This window comes from Takifugu flavidus, chromosome 4, assembly GCF_003711565.1.
Source record: "Takifugu flavidus isolate HTHZ2018 chromosome 4, ASM371156v2, whole genome shotgun sequence".
NCBI classification, from domain to species: domain Eukaryota; kingdom Metazoa; phylum Chordata; class Actinopteri; order Tetraodontiformes; family Tetraodontidae; genus Takifugu; species Takifugu flavidus.
Window position 1 is genome coordinate 2,461,340 of NC_079523.1, and position 18,789 is coordinate 2,480,128.

The window sequence follows — 18,789 nt, forward strand, 5'->3', positions numbered from 1 at the left end:
CTCTGTGACGCACGACGCATTTATGTGCACCTTAAATCACCATTTCAGTAGCCGACGCAAACGTTTCTTAAGAGGATATAAAGAATGTATGGCAAGGAAAGAAGAGTGAACGGTGGTTGATAATGAAACTAAACTTTACCTTTTCATGTCTTTTCATGTGTTATGAGTGGGGCTGTCGCGATCACGTCAGGACAGGTGATCTATTAATTCAATATTTACGTCACAAAAGTGAACCTGCTTCATCCTTTAGGCACCAGAGCCTTGTGTTGACCTTGTGTTGACCTTTAGGCTGTAATGGTACAGCCGCTCACTGTACATGACAGAGGCGTCTAAAGGAAAATAAGGGAATGCAACACACGTTGATGACCAGGCTTTATTTAAAATGGTTTATTAAACTAGTTATTATTCTGTACATTATTGCAACCTCACGTTTAGTTTTGCACGGTGGTCATTAGTAAAGAAATGATTATACATGACAGATGTGGCAACAGTGGAAAGCTACTCGGATAGCCTCTGGTGTGAGTAATGATTTCATAATCAACGAGCATGTTGTGGCACATGCATGAACACATCATGTAATGCATTTATAGTTAGTCTGTGTCATAGTGCTTACAATAAAAGTCAGTAGGAGTGCGGGAAACATTGCAGCCCCAGGAAGAGGTTTTTTTGTTTGCTTGAAGGTCACCTGCAAAATCATGTTGGTTCTTACACTGATTAACAAGTAGAGATAAACAGGAGTGTATTTAAGCCAAAAGTCCTCTATAGTTTATTACAAAAAGAGAATATGTTGCACAACCAGTGTTCAAAAAATTCCAGTTATTGTATCTGTGATGCTACGTCTATCTTTGCAAATTTTAAAATCCAGCCAACTAAAACAGCTTCAACTTGCCCAACCTCACCCACAAACCTGCAACTTCACCTGGAGAGCCAGAAGAGCGAATCAAGTTAAACGAGAACTAGTTCATCACCCACAGCCGGGTTAGCACCGAGTCTATTCAAGTTGACAGTTTTCGTTTCAGGTCAGGCAGCGGCGAGAGCTCAGTACGTCAGAGGGCTCAGGATGAAGAGTCGATCCTCCTCCTTCCTGATCCACTTCAGCAGTTTGTTGACAGCAGAGACAGCCATCGCCTTGGTCCCCAGTGGACTGAAGCAGAGGTAGAGTTGGAAGCCATTGGTCACCTACGGCAGGGAAAGGAAAAGGAGACGAGGAGATTAAAGTGTTGCAGAAAAAGGACTTAAGCTACTGTGACACACAAAACACAATCATGAAGATGATGACCAGGAGAGGTCCGCCACAGTTTCAGGCTCTGATCATGCACAGCCCACCTCTCTTCAGCCACACCAAGTGTTGCAGACGCAGTCTTTTTTTTAAACGAACTTCTTGTTGGCCAGACTAAGACATTTAAGGGGCTTCCAGGTCCTTACAAAGGTAGAACTACTGTTGTGACCTCATCCTTTACATCTGCATGACCCCTAGAAGATGTGTGTGTGGAGGGAGAAGGTCAGCTCCCAAACTAAGAGGTCATGTTGTGTGTTATTCTATATTTTGGAAAAAACTGACCAAACATTTCATCATGGTGAATTCAGTGCAAAACACATACAGGTGTAGTGGATGTTTACCCATGCTAGCAGGTTCTCTTTGTTCGTGCAGCGGTAGAAGAAGCGGAGAGGCCTGACTGGATGATGCAGGTGACTGTGAAGATCCTGATACAATCCCATCAGCCGTTCCTGCTCTTCATCAGACTGATACAGCTCAGGAAACTCTGGGCTGTGAGATAAGCACAGTGGTCCATTTGAAAGCTCAAGTGCAGCAAGAATTAAAGAGCAAGTCATTTTTTTATGGAAAACCTAACAGAGATAGAACCACAGATGGAAGTCTAAAGATGAGTTACCAACCTTGTGTACAATCCTGAGCTCTTTGATTTGTACAGGAAGTGCCTGAGCTCTGGAATACCGACCTGCTCCACAGAATAGCTGGGACATTTCAGTGCCTCCTTCAAGGCCTGGTAGGCACTGCGCTTGGTTAACCTCTCCAGGAACCTTTGCTTGCAGTCGGACATGTTAAAAAAGTCCTCCCGGTCAGTTGAGACCAGGATGAGGCAGAGTTCAGATGCAGACTCCAGGTAAGAAATATGAGCGTGGAAAAATCCAGCAGTGTTGAACTTAGGCAGACAGATGGGGGTCCATCCCTCACCCTCTCGAAAGGATGAGGAAGAACCTACGAGGTTCATGACTAGATGCAAGTCTATGTGGTGAAGGAACTGGTCCTTTTTTCTCACCAGTGTAACCAGGCGGTCCCCGGCCAAAAGTATAGAGAACACCAGATTTTTGGCTTTAGCTGCCTGCAGGCTCGAGGAGACCACATCTCTGACAGAATTAGAGAGAGGCAGGCAGGTGACGGCGCTGAGCAGCAGACCGGGGTCCCGGTCTAGCCGGTGCAGGAGGTTGTCAGTGAGGTACTCAGAGCCGGCGAGCAGGCGACGCAGGTCATAGTTCTGTTTGTTCTTAAAGATGTGATTGAGCTGAGTGAGGGTGAGCAGACTGACGATCTGGTAGTAGATGTACTGCAGCTCCCGCAGCAACTCCTTGTCTGACTGATAGGTTTGTGATACGCCCACCAGGACCAGAGGACTCTTGGCGAGGAAAACCACTTTGCAGCCATCTGACACAAAAGGCAAAGGTGACACATTACAGCAGCACTTTGACTCACGCAGTTTCACACATAAACCACATATCTGTAATATTCTGACCTGCATGGATGGAACGAATTGTGTTCTTATCAGACTCAACAAAGGACACAAGGGCCATCATCACCCCCATGGTGCTGGACAGAGCCTCCTCTGAGCCATAGCGGGTGTAGATTGGCTTTCCCGCTTCACTCAGGACAAACACATGTTTTCTGTGGCTTCTCCAGGCCTCACTGGACATGTCTTCCTCCTTAGATCTACTCTGTGGAGAAACATCTTGGGCGCGCTGCTCAGTGATGGTTCTCTCTCCCACTAGCACCTGAAGATCATCTTCAGTCTGTCCTGAATCCTCCACAACACCTTCTTGCTCAGCTTTTTCCTCAGCCTCAGCAGTGAGATCTTCAAAAGACTGTGCATGAGCAAAAAACGCACTCTTCTGAACAGCACCTGGAATCAGTGGAGGGGAAGTGGCGTTAGGTGCAATGTGTGTTGCCTTTCATCATTTGAACGCCAATATTCAGACTGATCTACTGGCAGGGTTAGAAAGAAGGGTCAGCAACGTATGTATGGAACTAAAGTGAAGGCAATCTCACCTGGTTCGGTTCCCTCTACCAGACCTGGCATGGGGCTCTCCGCCCTGTTGGAGCGCAGGTGGTCCACAGGAGCCAGAGTTGCTTTCTCGCATGCCACAGATTCATTTTGGGCTTCTCCATCCATTACTGCTAGTTATGGCACGAACACACACCTGGTGAGTAACAGGCAACAATGGGACCAAAGTTCATGGAATAAGGAGGGGAGGAAGGTCAACTTTTCACTAGCTAAGAAACTTAATTCTCATTCTTGTCACACGCCGTGATACCGAATTGTAACACAGTAAGGAACTGATCCTGGTTTAACGGGCTTTCTTCTCTGTAATAATAAGAATAATCTGGCAACTTTCAGTTTCACAGTAACATATGACACGCTGGTGACATGTCATATGTTTGGCACCAAAAGCGACAAGTACAACAGCAGCTAACTTTAGCATACAAGCATCGCCATTTGAAGCCCTTCGCTCAGGGCAAATACAGAAGACTTATGACATTTTCCAATGACTTGGAGATCATTACCTTTCATTTCCGTAGTTGTCTAGGTTTGATCGCTCCGCTCTTCACCGAGCCCGCATCTGCAGCTAACAAAAGTCTTCCTGTAGGATTGCGGAAGTAGGAATTGTGGGACTTGAAGTTACAATTAAAAATAAAATCAGGTCTCGGTGACGCGACATTTTTTATTTCGGTGCCAATATTGAGCGGCGCTGAGACTGGGGCAGCATCATCTCGTAACTTTGCAACAAGGTGAATTACTCTGTAAATATATCTAATACAAAATATAACTATGAATTATACGAAATAAACGAAAAGGTGAGAAGAATACTTTGAACTGCCTAATTTTTACATACAGCATTTGAACGCAGCACAAGGGGCGGGACTTGCGTTTGAACGCGCAGCGGCGACATGCAGTTATCGCTGTGTTGCCTTTAGCCTACGGTTGGAGAGTTGTCTTTAACATCATCGTTAGATTCTGCTCACGGTTATGGACGTTTAGGTTCTTAGCGAAGAAAGGAACACGGATACAAAACATTCGCTTTGTGAGTAAAGCCCTTGTACTTTAGAATAACAGAAATAGCGCCAAGCTTAGAATGCTAGATCTAGCATTGACGCTACAAACGTTACATGTTATGCTACATCCATGCTACTTTGTTAGCCAACAAATGGGGAGTCTGTACACATGTAGGCTTTTTGGTAAAGGTGACACCATCGCCATGAACAATATTCCTAATTGTCTGTATGACTTTGAACAGGGCGATCTCCGTGACAGAAGATGCCTATCCGAGCACAGTGCACAATTTGTTCCGACTTCTTCGATCACTCCAGAGATGTTGCAGCCATCCACTGCGGACACACTTTCCACCATGAATGGTTCGTCCAGTTTGTTTTTTAATTGTGAATCATTTTGACTTACATTCTGATTAATATGCTTTCCATCACTCTGTCAGTCTTGTCCGGTGGTTTCAGACAGCCCCCACGAAAACCTGTCCACAATGTAGAAAACAGGTGTAGTAATAAACCTCTTAATTGTACCAATCTTGTTATGACCCCAGACATTTTACAGGATATTGTGGTCTTTTGTGTAGGTCAGCACCAGACACATTATCTCGAGGCTCTATTTTGACGTTGGTTTAGACGATTCCAGCGTGGGAGACCCCGAGAGCTTGCAGGTATGTGTCCTAACCTTATATTATTGACATATCTTAATCTATATGTTGCTTGCAACCATTCCATTATCAAGAGTTGTTCTGCCTTGTCATAAATTTGTCTAAATTCTGTGTTTCCACCTTCCCCAGAATGAGCTAGATCGAGTGAAAGTAAATTTTAGCTCTAGAGGTGAGAGGCTTGAGTTGTGATCCCGGGACGTTTCATTCATTAAAGTGGGCGACTTTAGTTCATCGCGTGTCTTATCAAATTCCAGAGCGAGACTGGCGGGAAAAGCAGAAGGCGATGGATGATTTGATGGAAACTGTGGAGCTGCAGCGGAAAGCTTTGGAGAATTTACAGAAAGATGTTATGGAAAAGGAGAAGCTGTGTTCTGCCCTCAGAGTAAGAATGCTGATTGTTTTTATTCACTGTTGAGTGTTTGTGATTCTTTTTTGGTTTGAATTTTTATTTCCTACACAGACTCAGATGACATACTTGGAATCACAACATAATGATACTCGGGCTGCAAAAGAAGAAGTCCGAAGACTCAGGATCAAAATGAAAACCTTTGAAAGGTACCTGGTATAATTATAATATAACTGTGGCTGCTAAAGAGGCTGTTTAGAGGGCCAAAATGTCAAAAACGCACATTTTCAAAATCAGAATCAAATGCAAATTCATGCTTGTTGAGGTGTGTATTAATGTTTCTGGTTCGCCTGCAGCCTGGATGTGGTGTTGCAGGGCCAGAGAGCGGAGGTGGAGTCCATGATCACCGACATGGGCATCGGCCAGGCTGCAGTGGAGCAGCTCTCCATCTACTGCATCTCGCTCAAAAAGTGGGAGCTTCCTTTCACTGGTGCATCCCTTCCATCCCACATCTGACACAACTTCCCTGTTGACAGAGCTGTTTCTTGTCTTTATCAAGAGAGTATGATAATCTTAAAGGAGGTCTGAAGTCTTCAAATGAGATGTGCGAGAAGCTAAAGAGAGAAGTGCTCACCTCAAACAACAAGGTAATTTCTATGGATCTGTTGATTTAGCCAGAGAAATCAACCCTTCCACATATGCGCTGCAGCTGGGTTTGTTGTTGTGTCTGTTTTGTTTTTTCATTGTAGTTGCACAAAGCATTACTGGAGCTTACAAAGGCCAGAGACGACATGAAGTCTCTGCAGAATGATCTGACAAATGCAGAAAAAGAGATCTCTGTAAGGGAAAATCTGTCAAATCCAATTTAGTCTCCAGCGCCAGGAAACTGTCGGTTGCATCACTTGCCTGATTCTCTTTCCACAGAGCCTGAAGAAGAAAGTGGAGTTTCTTCAGGAGGCTCTCAGCACGCCCACGCGCACGAACGAAGCGCTCGGTCGACTCTTCTTCGAAAGGTGTGGCGCCGCTCCACCGCAAATTCACGTGTTAGCAAAGCGTGTTTGATTTCCTTATCTGTCGCATTTTTAGCCCAGCTCCATTAGATGTGAGGCAGCCGTGCCTCCACCCACCCTCGGGTAACGAAGACATCGACCTCAACATGACCTATGATGTCACCACGCCAGACGATGTGCGGAAGAGACCCAAAAAAGTCCCGTCCAAGAAGATGCATTTGGACTCTGTGGTGTAAGTTTACACTGGAAATGTGTGTGTGGATCAGACAGAACATTCATTTCAAGTAGAAAGGTGTTAAATCGGGTATAAAATTACATTTTCAGGTCATCCTCCTTCGAACAAAGTACAAAAATCTCGTCAGCAATCAAGGTAAGTTTGTTGATGCCCCTCAAGACACATGCCTGGTTTCGTTGTTGGTGTTTCTCATGAGTCGTCTTGCTTCAGAGGCGCGGTGGTGGAGAATCCATGGATCCCTTTTTTAGGAACTCCTTCCTCTTCAGAAAGAAGACTTTTGGCAGCATGTTGGACCCTCAGAGGAAAACTGGAGTAGTGTGTAACACAGTCGACATTGATTACTCTCTTTTGGTTTTGGCTCACAAACTGTCTTTTTTTAATTAGGTTCAGTCGGGTTATGATGGTTTGGGAGGACGAACTAAATTCATCCAGCCCGTATCCTTTTTTATTCTGTCGGGGAAGAGTGTGTGAGCACTGAAATCATCATCTATTTATGCTGTCACTAGTGGGTCGGTTTTGATCTTTATTTAATAAACCAGCAGATAAAGAATCAGCAATTCAGCCCTTCCTTAACCAAAAACTCTGCTCAGTCACCTTTAGCAGAGATTCGCCCACTGATGAAAGCTAAAAGGAAAAAGGTAACCAGGCCTCCACCCAAGACCGCTGCTGGCCTGACTCTGGATAGCTTCTTGGAGTAAATCCTCACCTCTTCTCCTTTCCTGTGGAGTCCCAACGTTCTGTGGAAGCAGGTTTCCTCTGCTGTGGCACTGAGAACCATCCAGAAGTGGTTCTGCTGGCTGAACTAGATTTAACAATGAAAGAGGAACTTCACCGAGACAACAGATGTTTTGGTGACATCTGGAAATCTGCCCTTTTTTTTGGTGTGCGATTAACCTAATTTTTCAGGGATTGTGTTCTCAGAGGTCATATATTAATATTTGTGTGAGAGACAAACCAACACACCTGCAAACGTTTTTTTAAGTCTGCATTTTCACCTGTGCAGTTCCGTCATGAAAAATAAGCCTTTGGTTTTTTGCACTTATCTAAACCCCAATACCTGGGAAAATATGTTATTTTATATTGTAGGTGTTTTCTGTCTTATCAGTCCTGTTGGATGGGAATAATGTCATAATAAATTTTTTGAACCTTTTTCTGGGGTCCACGATGTGACCGGCCGCTCTTTTTTAAGCAGTGACGCGTTTTGGCCAGTAGAGGTCAGTGTTTCATCACCCGACATTTAGACTTGCTGCTCATTTTAAATCCTGTGGTTGCAGCCTGCTGAAGGAGAAACACACCAGGTGGTAACCTCTGACTCCATTTGTATTAAAATATTCACTGTCACTAAAACCTGAGATGCATTGTGATCAAGTCACCCAAAAATCCTACAAACCATGCCGGCAAATGTGGGTAATAAAGCAGCTTTTTAAGAGAAAATCAATCACGACACAGAATCAATCTGACGATATTTCCATGCAAAAAATTGGCTGGGTCGTGTAATTTTTGAATATGTTGCTTTAACAAACAGGAGGAGTGGAACCTTTACCAACCAGGGAGAATTTCCCATCTAAAATATCTTGATTGTGTGCAAGTAAGCATCGTTAACTGTATAAAAAAAACAGTTTTCCTTCCCTCTCAGTAATTTGATTTGTAGTAAATCAGCTTGGCCAGTATGTTTTATAAAATGATAAGGTGATGCATTTAAAATAGTCTTTCCTTCCTGTGCGATGAAAAAACAAACCCTACATACGTCACTTTAAAAAAACACACACACACCTTCATCTACATAGAGAACAATCCATGCAGTGCGTTCTGAGGCCAGTAAGCCAGAAAACTCTGGAACCTCACTGGATTTATACACCAGTAGGAAAGAAATTGACTTCTCAGGGGGAGAACTTAAAAACACCTTGTTTCTGGGCTGTGGTAAGTAGTGTTCCATTTTTTTCTTTTTAGGACAGTATTTCAATTCGAAGTGTCGCTTATTTATTTCAATGCTTCGTCCCAGTTTCTGTCGGTCTGAGTCACTTAAATCGGTGAAAAAGAAACACCCAGGAGCATCTTTCCTGCTCCCTGCATGCAGCGTTTCCACCCATCTCCGCATGGGGACCCTGTTTGGCTCGTGTCACTGAGACCTGTCTGGCTCGATCTTGGACTCTCCGTTCTGTTTGTCGCTGGACTTCTGAGACAAGCGGGTGGACACAGTGGCTGCCTGCACCACTGCTTTGAAGCTGCGCTTTCTCTTCTGGACGTTCTGCTCCGGGTGGAAGATGATGACATAGACCTTGGGTATGTAGAGCATGCCCAGGGATACGGTGGCGCTCAGGCTCATGGAGACAGTCAAGGTCGTGGTTTGGATGAACATCTGGAAGAAATATGCCACATCTCAGATGGAACACCATCCCATAGCAAGCAAAAAGCAGATTTCAGGTTTGATATTCTGACACAATGCAGCTCTTACAAGTTAAATCTCAAAGCACAGTTGGCGGCGCTTCTCCCCTGATGAATGATTAACGACCAGTATGTACTTTAGGCTGTAAAAAGGATTTATTTATGGGCTCTGACCATTTTTCCTCACCACTGCCTGTCCTCTCGTTGCAGATTTGACACCACAATCAGAACCGACTTCTCCTGACATCAATTTTCTGAAAAATGATGAACTTAAATATTCAAGCAAACTGTAAAGAAATGAAGCCACGTGTGCCATAAATAAGATATATTTGTTCCATAAATTAGTCATCAATCACACACCATCCACTGCAGTCAGGTCTGACGTCGGCGGCTGGAGCCTCCTTCCTGTCATGCTTTTCAGCTCCATTCTGTGACCTCTATAGTTTCTAAAGGACCTGATTTATGGTCTGTGTTCATGCACTTGGCCCGAGGCGACACTCGCCCACTTCTTCCGCGCAGAAATCAAACAGGTAAATCGCCACCTCGTGCACGCGGCTTCACACATGAGAGGATGATTTATCATTTTTCATATTTCAATAAGCCTGTTAACGCCTATATTTAGCTCCTTCCTTTAAAGTGACGATTACTTGAATGCCGATGGGGGGGCGCTGACCGTCATCCCTGATGTCCCTTAGCTAATCTGACCTCCTTTCATTTCCCTCCCTCACTGCACTTAATTCATTCCATTTCCATTTATGAGGAGGTGAAAAGATCTTGAAAGTTCCTCGGGCTTTAATTGTTTCAGCCTGACTGGTTCATAATAAAGCTCTTTATGAGTTTCCCAAACAGTCCTCCATCAGCGACATAGTTCGGAGAAATAGTCACAAAGGTCGCTTATCGTATGAGTACAGCAGGAAACGCGTGTTACTGTGACAGGAAGCAAAACGCAATAGTTTCTGTGATCATTAGCGGATGGCAAAGAGGAGAAAGAGACGCAGGACGTGTCACTGCCTCCTACCTTCTCCGTAGACTGCGCTGTGCCAAAGAAGATGGGCACGAAGGCCAGCCAGACGATGCAGGTGGTGTACATGGTGAAGCCGATGGGCTTGGCCTCGTTGAAGGTCTCTGGGACCCCTCTGCTCTTGATGGCGTACACCGTGCAGGTGATCATCAGCACCAGACTGTAGCTCAGACATAAGATGAGGGAGAGGTCAGACATGTCGCACTTCAGGACTCCGCGGGCAAACTCCGGATTCGGGGGCTTCTGCTCTTCGTAGTCGATGATGGTGTGCGGAGGCATCACGCCAAACCAGATGAAGACCCCGAGAAGCTGCGAGAAGGAGCACGGGGGCTGGGGTTAGCAGAGGCTTCGCAGCAGATCGTGCACGTGAATGCGCATGTATACCTGCACTGAGATGAGTATGAAGGTGATAATCAGCTGGGAGGTGGGGCTGATAAATTTCGGGGGCGTGACTGACTTTTTGCCCTGCTCAAAGATCCGGTAGATCCGGTTGGTCTTGGTGAGCATGGCCGAGTAGCTGATGCACATGCCGAGCCCCAGAAACAGCCTGCGGAAGGCACACACAGCCACACTTGGCTCGGCGATCATGAGGAAGGTGATGAGGTAGATGAGGAAAATGCCCGTAAGCAACACGTAGCTGAGCTCCCTGCCAGAGGCTCGAACGATGGGCGTGTCGTTGAAGCGGATGAAGGTGGCGATGACCCCAGTGGTGGCCAGGATGCCCAGGATGGCCAGGAAGACGGGGATAATGGCCCAGGGTGAGCTCCACTCCAGCTTGATGATGGGTGTGGGTCGACAGCCGGTGCGGTTCTTTAACGGCCTCATGTCGTAGGGGCACATGTCGCAGGTGAACTCGTCCAGGAGGTACTGGTAGCCGTCACAGAGCTCACAGTGCCAACAGCAGGGAACGCCCTTCACCATCTTTTTCCTCTCTCCAGATTCGCAGGGGAAGCTGCACACCGACTCTGGGATCTTGCGGTCGCCGCCTGACCACTGCATCTCCTCCAACTGGGTGGACGGACAAACAAAGATTCCATCACACGACACACATGCACGAGCTACAATAACAGGTAGAGCTATTAACCAAGTTAGAGGGACACAAATGTCTCCAAACTGAGAGCAGAATAGTTACGTTGAGCCGGAGGTGGTTGGTCCACTGGCCGATGTTCCTGTAACCAGGGTTACTGATGTTGGACATTTGGTACTGGAAGATGTCATAACGACCGGGCGCATCCCCGTTCTCATTGAACATTACTCCAGTCCCTGCACTTCCTGTTCAGTGAGAACAGAAATCAAATTAGTTGTTTTCTTCGGAAAGAGAGATTAAAGAATCCAGGTTGTCTCAGATGGAGACACGTGACCCCCCCCCCCCCCCCCCCCTCCCCCCACCGCATCACCCACATGCTGCAGAGTGAAATTCATGTTTGCTTTCTGCAGAGTTGTGCAGCCGAGTGAACGCTGAGTGCAGGATGCTCTTTAGGTTGTCGTGGGCACAGACAGTCCTTTCAGTACGCTCTGCTCTGCTGCTCTAACGTGATTGAATGTTCCTCCCAGGTCCCTGCAGGCGACCATTCAGAAAATCTTTCATAGAAGACAAGGTCACCCAGCGAGTGGAGGGCAGTAAATAGGATGCTCTCATAGAATGCTGTTCTATCTTTTTCTTCAAACTAACTTTTCCATGAAAGGTGAAGATGAAAGGGATCGCTGTTGTGTGTACAGAAGAGCAAAGAGTCAGCCCTCAGGAGCGTGATACGCTTTGAGGAAAGGTTCTGTAGCTAGACGCATTCCCACTTTTAATCTGTTTTTTTTTTTTCAAATATTCTTCTTTTCAAAACTTTTAAGTCGTGAAGGAGCAGAGATGGAAAAGCACAAGGCTTATCGCTTATGGCTGTCACGTCCGATTTAAAAGCCGTTGGCAGCGATCACGTTACGACACCTTAGGAAGAAAAGATGGACCCGTTTGCAGGAAGAGTCGGTGCGTTCGAATGTAAACGGTTTGTTTGAAGATGGAGAGAATGAGAACTTTTCTGTTTGCTCCTGTGACACTGGTGGTTGACCTTGACAAATGAGAGAGGAGGGAAGGCTGGAGACACACAAAGAGGACAGGACAAAGGCTTAATGTTGCGGATGGACGGGAGATGTTCGGTTTTCTGAAAGCTCACATTGTTTGCATTGTGTTTGCTTATGTGTGGGTTGGCTGTTGTTAAAGACGCATATCAGGAAGGTTCCATAGAAGGAGCCTCGCTTCTTTTCTGCTCGAGATTCCATCCGAGCTTCCTCCGTATTACCCTCTTTGTTATTGCGATAAGTGTGACTCCGCGGAGTGTCTTAACTCTGTGGCTTTGGCTGCCTTTGTGCTCCTGTTCCATCAGCCAACACAATCTTCCCTCTTCTGGAGCGACGCAGGCGGAGCGCTTTATCGTACAGATTATGATGGCGTGGAACACCAAGCGCCGGAGCGCTCACCGTTAAAATTGACCCCACGGATGTACTGGAGGAGCATGCGCCCTTCCACAGGGTCCATCTTGTCGCAGACGCCCATGGAGCCAGGGCAGAGGTCCATGTGCATGCTGTGCAGGGCGTGGGCCATGGCGTACACGGCATCGATTACAAACTGCACCTTGCCCTCCTGTTCGTACTGGGAATCTCGGCTGATTCGCTCGTCACCTAACAGGCGAGAAAAGAGTCAGAAAAGAGCCCAATAATGTCGGTAAGGAGAATTATTAGTGGTGGAGGTCTGTCCCCACCCCCTCCCCTTTACCTGTGCATTTCCTCCGACCGAGTTCATACTTTATGCCAGGGCGGGTCAGCTTACACTTGAAGTCGTCCTCCCAGAATTCTGCAAACCAGATGTTTCTTCTGTTGTTCTCAAGAGATCTCGAGGTGAAATACTGGTCGAAACCTGAGTCGACGCACAAAAAAGAAATGCTCATTAGTGGTGGAGGTGACCAGTCAATGAATAGAGGAAGCAGAAAAGCACATGAGAAAATACAATAAAGCGCGACAGTGACTCGCTTTTCCTCATTTTAGGTGACAGGATGAAAATATTGCTTGCAGACTTGTGACATCATTAATTTGGCGCGATATTAAATTCAATCAATCAATGTCAGGAACTGCTCTGATCACAGATAATATCTTTGATTATACAGATTCCATCTGTGGGTAATAGAATATAGATGCGGTCTACCGTCGATCGAGGCTCTTTTGGGAAGGATGGTGACGGCGCCTTCTGCCACGTCTTCTTGATCTTGGATGGGGGAAATCTTGGCCCCCCAACTGTCTGAGCCCACAAACAGGAAGTGACCGGTCAGGTTGGACTTTTTGGCAGCCTGCAGCACACGTCTGGAAGAGGACAGATTACGGTCCGATTATCCCGCAGGAGCCTTGATGCACAGTAATGACTGGGTGGTTTCAGCCACTCACTTGATGTCGTCCTCGTTGGCGAAGATGATGACTCCACGAGCGTTGGAGGTCTCCATCAGCCGCTTGATGATCTTGTCAAACTCCCCTGGTTTTGGTTCTCTTGGGATCTTTATAGATTGCGCAATACACAGACCTCCTAATGCAGAAACATTGAAAATGTGTTTTCATTTTACAACTGTGAATTTTGAAGCTTTTCTATATCTCTAATGAAAAGCTATAGTCTAGCTTGTTAGTATTCAGCAGAGTGTCTCCTAGCTCTGCATCTTCCTCATCCACATTTCCTCTTTACTGAAGCTTTACTGGCCAACCATCCATCCCATATCCAGGGAGGCTCACACCCTTTAGCATGAGCACAAACATGATCAGGCTAGCCATAATATGTTACTCCAGGACAGACTCTGCAGGTCCTTCGATATGAAATTGATATGACTGAGCTGCACCACAGAGGCCCACAGGAAGTCGTTCATCATGTTTGACTATTAAACTAAACTCCTGCAGACTCTCTCAGTCAATAATCTGAATCATCCTTTTCACTTTCCACAATAAACCTCAGTCCTGCAATTCTAGCACCTGTAAATATTGTTATTAATACCGTAATGTGACGACATACACATTTCATCTATAGCATTACACAAGAACAAGGGCAGCAAAATTAATTGCAATACAATCACTGGATGGTTCAATCAATAGGGCTGAGAGCAGGAAGAGAGTGAGGATGCCCTGGTCAACATATCAGTTTGCCTTTTTTGATCATATCCTCTGGCCAATGCTCCACTTTCCGGTGACCAGCGGTCCGAGACATGGATGGGGGCTTTTCCCCCCGGGGACAACAAGGCAGTCCTGATGCTCTAATACAGATTTTAAAGACACACATACAAACAAACCAATGTGCTACTACTGTGATTAGAAAACAAGTAGAATTTTTTTTGATTCAACACATTCCTGTTGCTGCTATGTGGCTAAGTCCCAACACAAGCCTGGTCCTAGTCGAAGTTTCTTCCTGTTAACAGCGTTTTTCCTGCCACTTTCACTAGCTCAGGGTTCCTGACAGACAGTCTTGATTCTAACTTTTGAAATAAAGGTGAACTGAACCGAATAGTAAATAGTATTTCAGATATTTAAAGAGTCAAAGGTTTGAGATCATGACTTCATCCAACCACACACGACCTGCTTCTCTGGAAATCTGCTGGAAGGCGTCAACGCCGCTCTCTCCGTAATTTCCCTCAGAGGCCAGCGTAGAGACGTAGTTCCAGCCCATGGCTTTCACTATGTCCAGCATGGCCTGGGCCTGGTAGGAGTCAGGAGGCACCACACGGGAGAAGAACTCGTAGCGGCTGTTGTCACTCAGCTCTGGGGCGGTGGACGCGTAGCTGATCTGAGGGATCTGAGAGACAAGGACGGTTCAGTGATGGCAAAATAGGTCGAGATAGCGCCCAAGTGAAATACAGGTGGTCGGAAAACCCGGCTGTAAATGCATTTGTTTAGAATAAAAATGAACAAGAAGATTAATTTACGGGTGTGCTACATTTTAATGACTGTCTCCGCCCTGACCCTGCTAATGCCGGTGCCCCCGGCGTGGCTTAGCATCGGGCCCTCTGGAGTTGACGAGGAGAGAAAGGTAGACACAAGGGGTAGAGAAGGAGAGAGGAACGAGAGAACCATTTCACAGATTATCTAGAAGGATTATAGGGGTTTTAGTCAAATTACATTAAGCACAGAGGGAGAGACAGAGATCAAGAGACTAGAAAAAGGCTAGCATTTCTCAGCTGTAAGCCATACAATATATTTAATTCTGATAACCTCAGGCAGCTTCTCTCTGACACGCCCATCACTTTCATGGGTGAGTAAACTCCATTAAGATCGAATTAACTGGTCAGCACCAATGAGGGCAAAAATTAATCAAAGCCGCAGCATTCCAACACGCGGCGATCTCTCCGACGTTTGCTTTTGCAGGGGAATCTGTGTCACTGTGACTGCGCTCAAATTTATGCCTAACAAAACGTTTAATCCACAAGCAAAAGCCAGAGAGGTGATCTGCACTTCGCCTCGTAAAAATCAATGAACCGTATCAGTGGCCCAGGCATCAGTTTCAGCTCAAACACTCGGAAACGGGAAGATGAAGCCCTGGTCTTTATTCTTTAATCTTTAAGAACAAAATGTGACCTCAAAGCTCGTTTCCCAGGCAGGCTTAAGTACATTAGATACATGCAGGATAATATTAAGTCTAAATATATATATACACCAATATATAGTTATGTCTACACCGAGACACATGTATTTATAAGAATATACATACACGTATGAGTTCATGCCTGCATATGTCCGTACGTATATATGCACATATATATGGTGATGCACCTCTGGCACCTCTGCCCTGGCTCAGAGCAGATGTTCAGCGTATAGAGAACGAGGGTCTACAAGCATCGGCGGTGCAGAGGGCAGCACATATGGACGTAGGAGTAAGTACACCATTTAGCTAAATCTGCTCCATGCAGTCCAGGCCGCAAGTTGCTGTTATTCTATAACCAATGTCATCCCGTCACACTGATGCTCTATTTTCAGCGTGGGGTCCTGAGCTGCTGAGAGGGGCTTAGCGGAGGTAGGGATCTATAATTCTCCAGCTAACATCTGCCTTGGGTGCCAGCTCCCGCTCCTTGGTTGTCAGCTCAACATCCTCCCTCTCAAGAATGCAAAATTCACATCGGGGCAATTTCATGCAAAACTTATTTGGCCAATTTTCCTCCGACTGGGGATTATTTTTGGAGGTCTCCAGAGTTCTGTGGGTAAGTCCACGGGAACATGGCGTAATGGGGGATTTACAGAGTCGGGCCTCCATTATTGATATGAGCAGTGTAATAAATGATCAGAGGTCAATCGACAACAGCCGTGAACACATAGCGAGGATTAGCCTGCCAGAGCCTCCGCTGACAATGGATTGAAAATCCCGTCAAGTCTGCATCCATTAAGACCGAAATCATTCAAATTATGAATCACGTGAGATCGGGGGGAATATGTGTCCGCTGTCTGTTTAAAAAGCAACAATATGGCAATACACATCCAGAAATATGACCGCTTTAATGGCCTTAATCTATTGTTGTGTAAATCCTAACTGCAATTGATGTCGCCCCGCTTAAAAGTGAAGTTCGCCATCGATACGACCTCATAATTAGGAGTGAGCTAATAGTTGTAACGCAAAAGTGAGTTTGGTGATGGAAAAGAATCACCATCGAGCTCCATGTGCCGGAGTAAACCAGCAGCAGCGCTGCCACCGGTTCGGCTCTGCTGCTCTGAACTCCGCTGGTGCCGTTTAGCTTCAGATGTAAGCAAACCTGAAGAGGATGCAACAGATTTGACCCTCAAACAGGCACCAGCAGCCGGTCATCTGAGAGGGTCCATGTGCTGGATATGCTAGAGGAAAGCATCAAAATCTAAAGGTTAAACTGCCTCTCGACTGGTGGGTCACGTGCACGTGCGCCGCACAAGACAGAGAAAAGAAAACTCACAGCGAACAGTCTGAGAACGTTGGCCACCATGATGGACACGGAGCTGCCAGAGGCGCCGATCACTCCCACCACCCGCTCCGGTTTGGGGATAATGGGAGGCTCGCCGTTTGAGCAACGCACATCGGAATTATCCTTCTGGATGAGGGCCTGCACGAAGGTGAGCGACTGCTCCAGGGCGTAGGTGTCTCTGGAGCAGGTGTCCAGGATCCTGGCCCCCAGCGTGATGTTGGGCAGCAAATCCGGGTCGCTGTTGATCTGATCCAAGGCGTACATCATGGCCTCCAGCCGGTGGATCCCCTTTTCCTTCTTGACTTCCCCACAGGGCACCCCGGCAGGACCCCGGGAGTGCACGGGGAAAAGCCCCCCTAGGGTAATGTCCCCCTCAATCTTGATGGACTGGGGCTGTGTGCCCTGCTGAGCCCGCGAGCCCGGGCCCACGCCAACCAGCAGCAGCCACAGCAGCCGAACCCACGCTTGGTACTCGGGAGGTGAAACAAGGGAAGAGTGCAACTCTGTTGCCATGGTGATGACCAGCACAGGTACTGAAGACACCAGGCCGCTCCCTCTACCTTGGACACCTGAGGACAGTCAGACAGCTGGACTTTAACTCATCATAACAGCAGGACATTTACCTATTTTTAGCCGTTAATGCTCCTCATAAGATCACTGTCCAGTTTTAAACCTGGATAAAAATTTTGCCCCTATTTACTCTAAAGTCGTTTTCTTAGTATTATTGTTGTTTTTGTTGTTGTTAGTAGTAGTAGTAATTTGCTGTCCTTTGCTAATGCAACATGAGATTTTACTCATTGGGGAAAAATACACAATTGTTTTTGGCATCTTTTTCCACGTGCAGTGAATTAGAAATGGTAATAATGCTATAATGTTCTCATTTGTTCTGGACCATTTTGTCCAATTATCTGAACACACAAAAGCCACATCCGTGCTCAGACTCCGAGGAAGCTCCAGTGGAGATTTTAGCCAGCACGTGACACGAGTCTGGGTGACCGTTGGAGGCTTTTATGGTGCAGAGCTGGAACAGGCTGGAAAACACCATCAATTTTGCACAACAGGAAAGATCAGGACAAGCTTGGTGGAATTTCATGCTCCAAAAGTTGGAACGTGGAGGGAAATTTCATCTGCATGACAAAATGCACAGCTAATAAATAAATAAAATCTGTTCTGTAGGAAAAATTCAAATGTGTGTGTTTTAATCCACAGCGATGCTTTATTCCTGATTGCAGTTTCGGAAGTTGTAGTTTTTATTTGAATAATCCTGCAAAACTTAGTGTTTAGTTTGAATAATCTACAATTTAAAATGGACACATTTTTGTTAATTTTGGGATAAAGTTGTCAGGAGGCACCTTCCCTTACCTGTCCATTCTTCATTGACCAGCCTTTAGATGAAGAACCACAGGAGCTCCTCCACAAAGGCCACCATCCATGGTCCAAAATCTGATTAAACCTTAGAGGCACGGCTCTTCTCTCTTCCCCAACACTAAATCCTCTGTCATTTCAGGGCGCGCTCTTAAAAATCAACAAAACACCCTGAAAACAATGACGTGGAAAAGAAACACTTTTGACTGAAAACGACAAAATGGAAGGTCCCGACTCCTGAGGGTCCAGCTTTTAGTATCATGGCAGAAAAGTAGACAGAAAGAGCAACATTACAGCAGTGAGATTCTACAAATCACTGCCAAATCCTTTAAAAGCTCCCTCTCTCTCCGTCTCTCTCCCTCTCCGTCTCTCTCTCTCTCTCTCCCTCTCTGCGTTGCACCCGCTCCTTGCTTGTTCTCTGGCTGCACTAATGGCTACAGATTGGGATTATCATGCAGGCATCTGTGAAGAAAGCACGAGGATGACGAGCCTGTTCCTTTTTTTCCCCTCACACAGCTGGAGCAGATGCGGAACCCTCTCCACCCCCCAAC

The 18,789-nt window shown here is 46.2% G+C and overlaps 3 protein-coding genes across 4 annotated transcripts; 1 reads left to right on the forward strand and 2 right to left on the reverse strand.

Moving 5' to 3' along the window:
* Positions 1-359: 359 nt before the first annotated feature.
* On the reverse strand, positions 360-3,934 carry mon1a (MON1 secretory trafficking family member A). Of its 2 annotated transcripts, none has more exons than XM_057030293.1 (6): positions 3,797-3,934; positions 3,281-3,432; positions 2,751-3,134; positions 1,897-2,662; positions 1,621-1,768; positions 360-1,179 (listed from the first exon to the last, which is right to left on the reverse strand). In XM_057030293.1, the coding sequence occupies exons 2-6, from the start codon at positions 3,402-3,404 to the stop codon at positions 1,039-1,041; spliced, it is 1,563 nt and encodes a 520-aa protein (XP_056886273.1). In that variant the 5' UTR covers positions 3,405-3,432; positions 3,797-3,934; the 3' UTR covers positions 360-1,038. The 2 variants fall into 2 exon arrangements, with proteins under 2 accessions (XP_056886273.1, XP_056886272.1); XM_057030292.1 differs by having other exon boundaries at positions 3,281-3,406; positions 3,797-3,870.
* A 213-nt stretch (positions 3,935-4,147) lies between these two features.
* On the forward strand, positions 4,148-7,682 carry traip (TRAF-interacting protein). The gene is made up of 16 exons (XM_057030294.1): positions 4,148-4,314; positions 4,528-4,645; positions 4,723-4,780; positions 4,861-4,944; positions 5,071-5,110; positions 5,196-5,323; positions 5,402-5,496; positions 5,644-5,757; positions 5,847-5,934; positions 6,037-6,126; positions 6,212-6,300; positions 6,374-6,529; positions 6,622-6,667; positions 6,743-6,847; positions 6,917-6,967; positions 7,123-7,682. Exons 2-16 carry the CDS (start codon positions 4,548-4,550, stop codon positions 7,228-7,230), a joined length of 1,350 nt encoding a protein of 449 aa, XP_056886274.1. The 5' UTR covers positions 4,148-4,314; positions 4,528-4,547; the 3' UTR covers positions 7,231-7,682.
* An 813-nt stretch (positions 7,683-8,495) lies between these two features.
* On the reverse strand, positions 8,496-18,765 carry grm6b (glutamate receptor, metabotropic 6b). Its single transcript, XM_057030291.1, has 11 exons — positions 18,236-18,765; positions 16,865-17,442; positions 14,529-14,745; positions 13,362-13,497; positions 13,126-13,280; positions 12,700-12,840; positions 12,405-12,605; positions 11,071-11,210; positions 10,323-10,946; positions 9,936-10,247; positions 8,496-8,891 (listed from the first exon to the last, which is right to left on the reverse strand). The coding sequence occupies exons 2-11, from the start codon at positions 17,384-17,386 to the stop codon at positions 8,652-8,654; spliced, it is 2,688 nt and encodes an 895-aa protein (XP_056886271.1). The 5' UTR covers positions 17,387-17,442; positions 18,236-18,765; the 3' UTR covers positions 8,496-8,651.
* Positions 18,766-18,789: the final 24 nt, after the last annotated feature.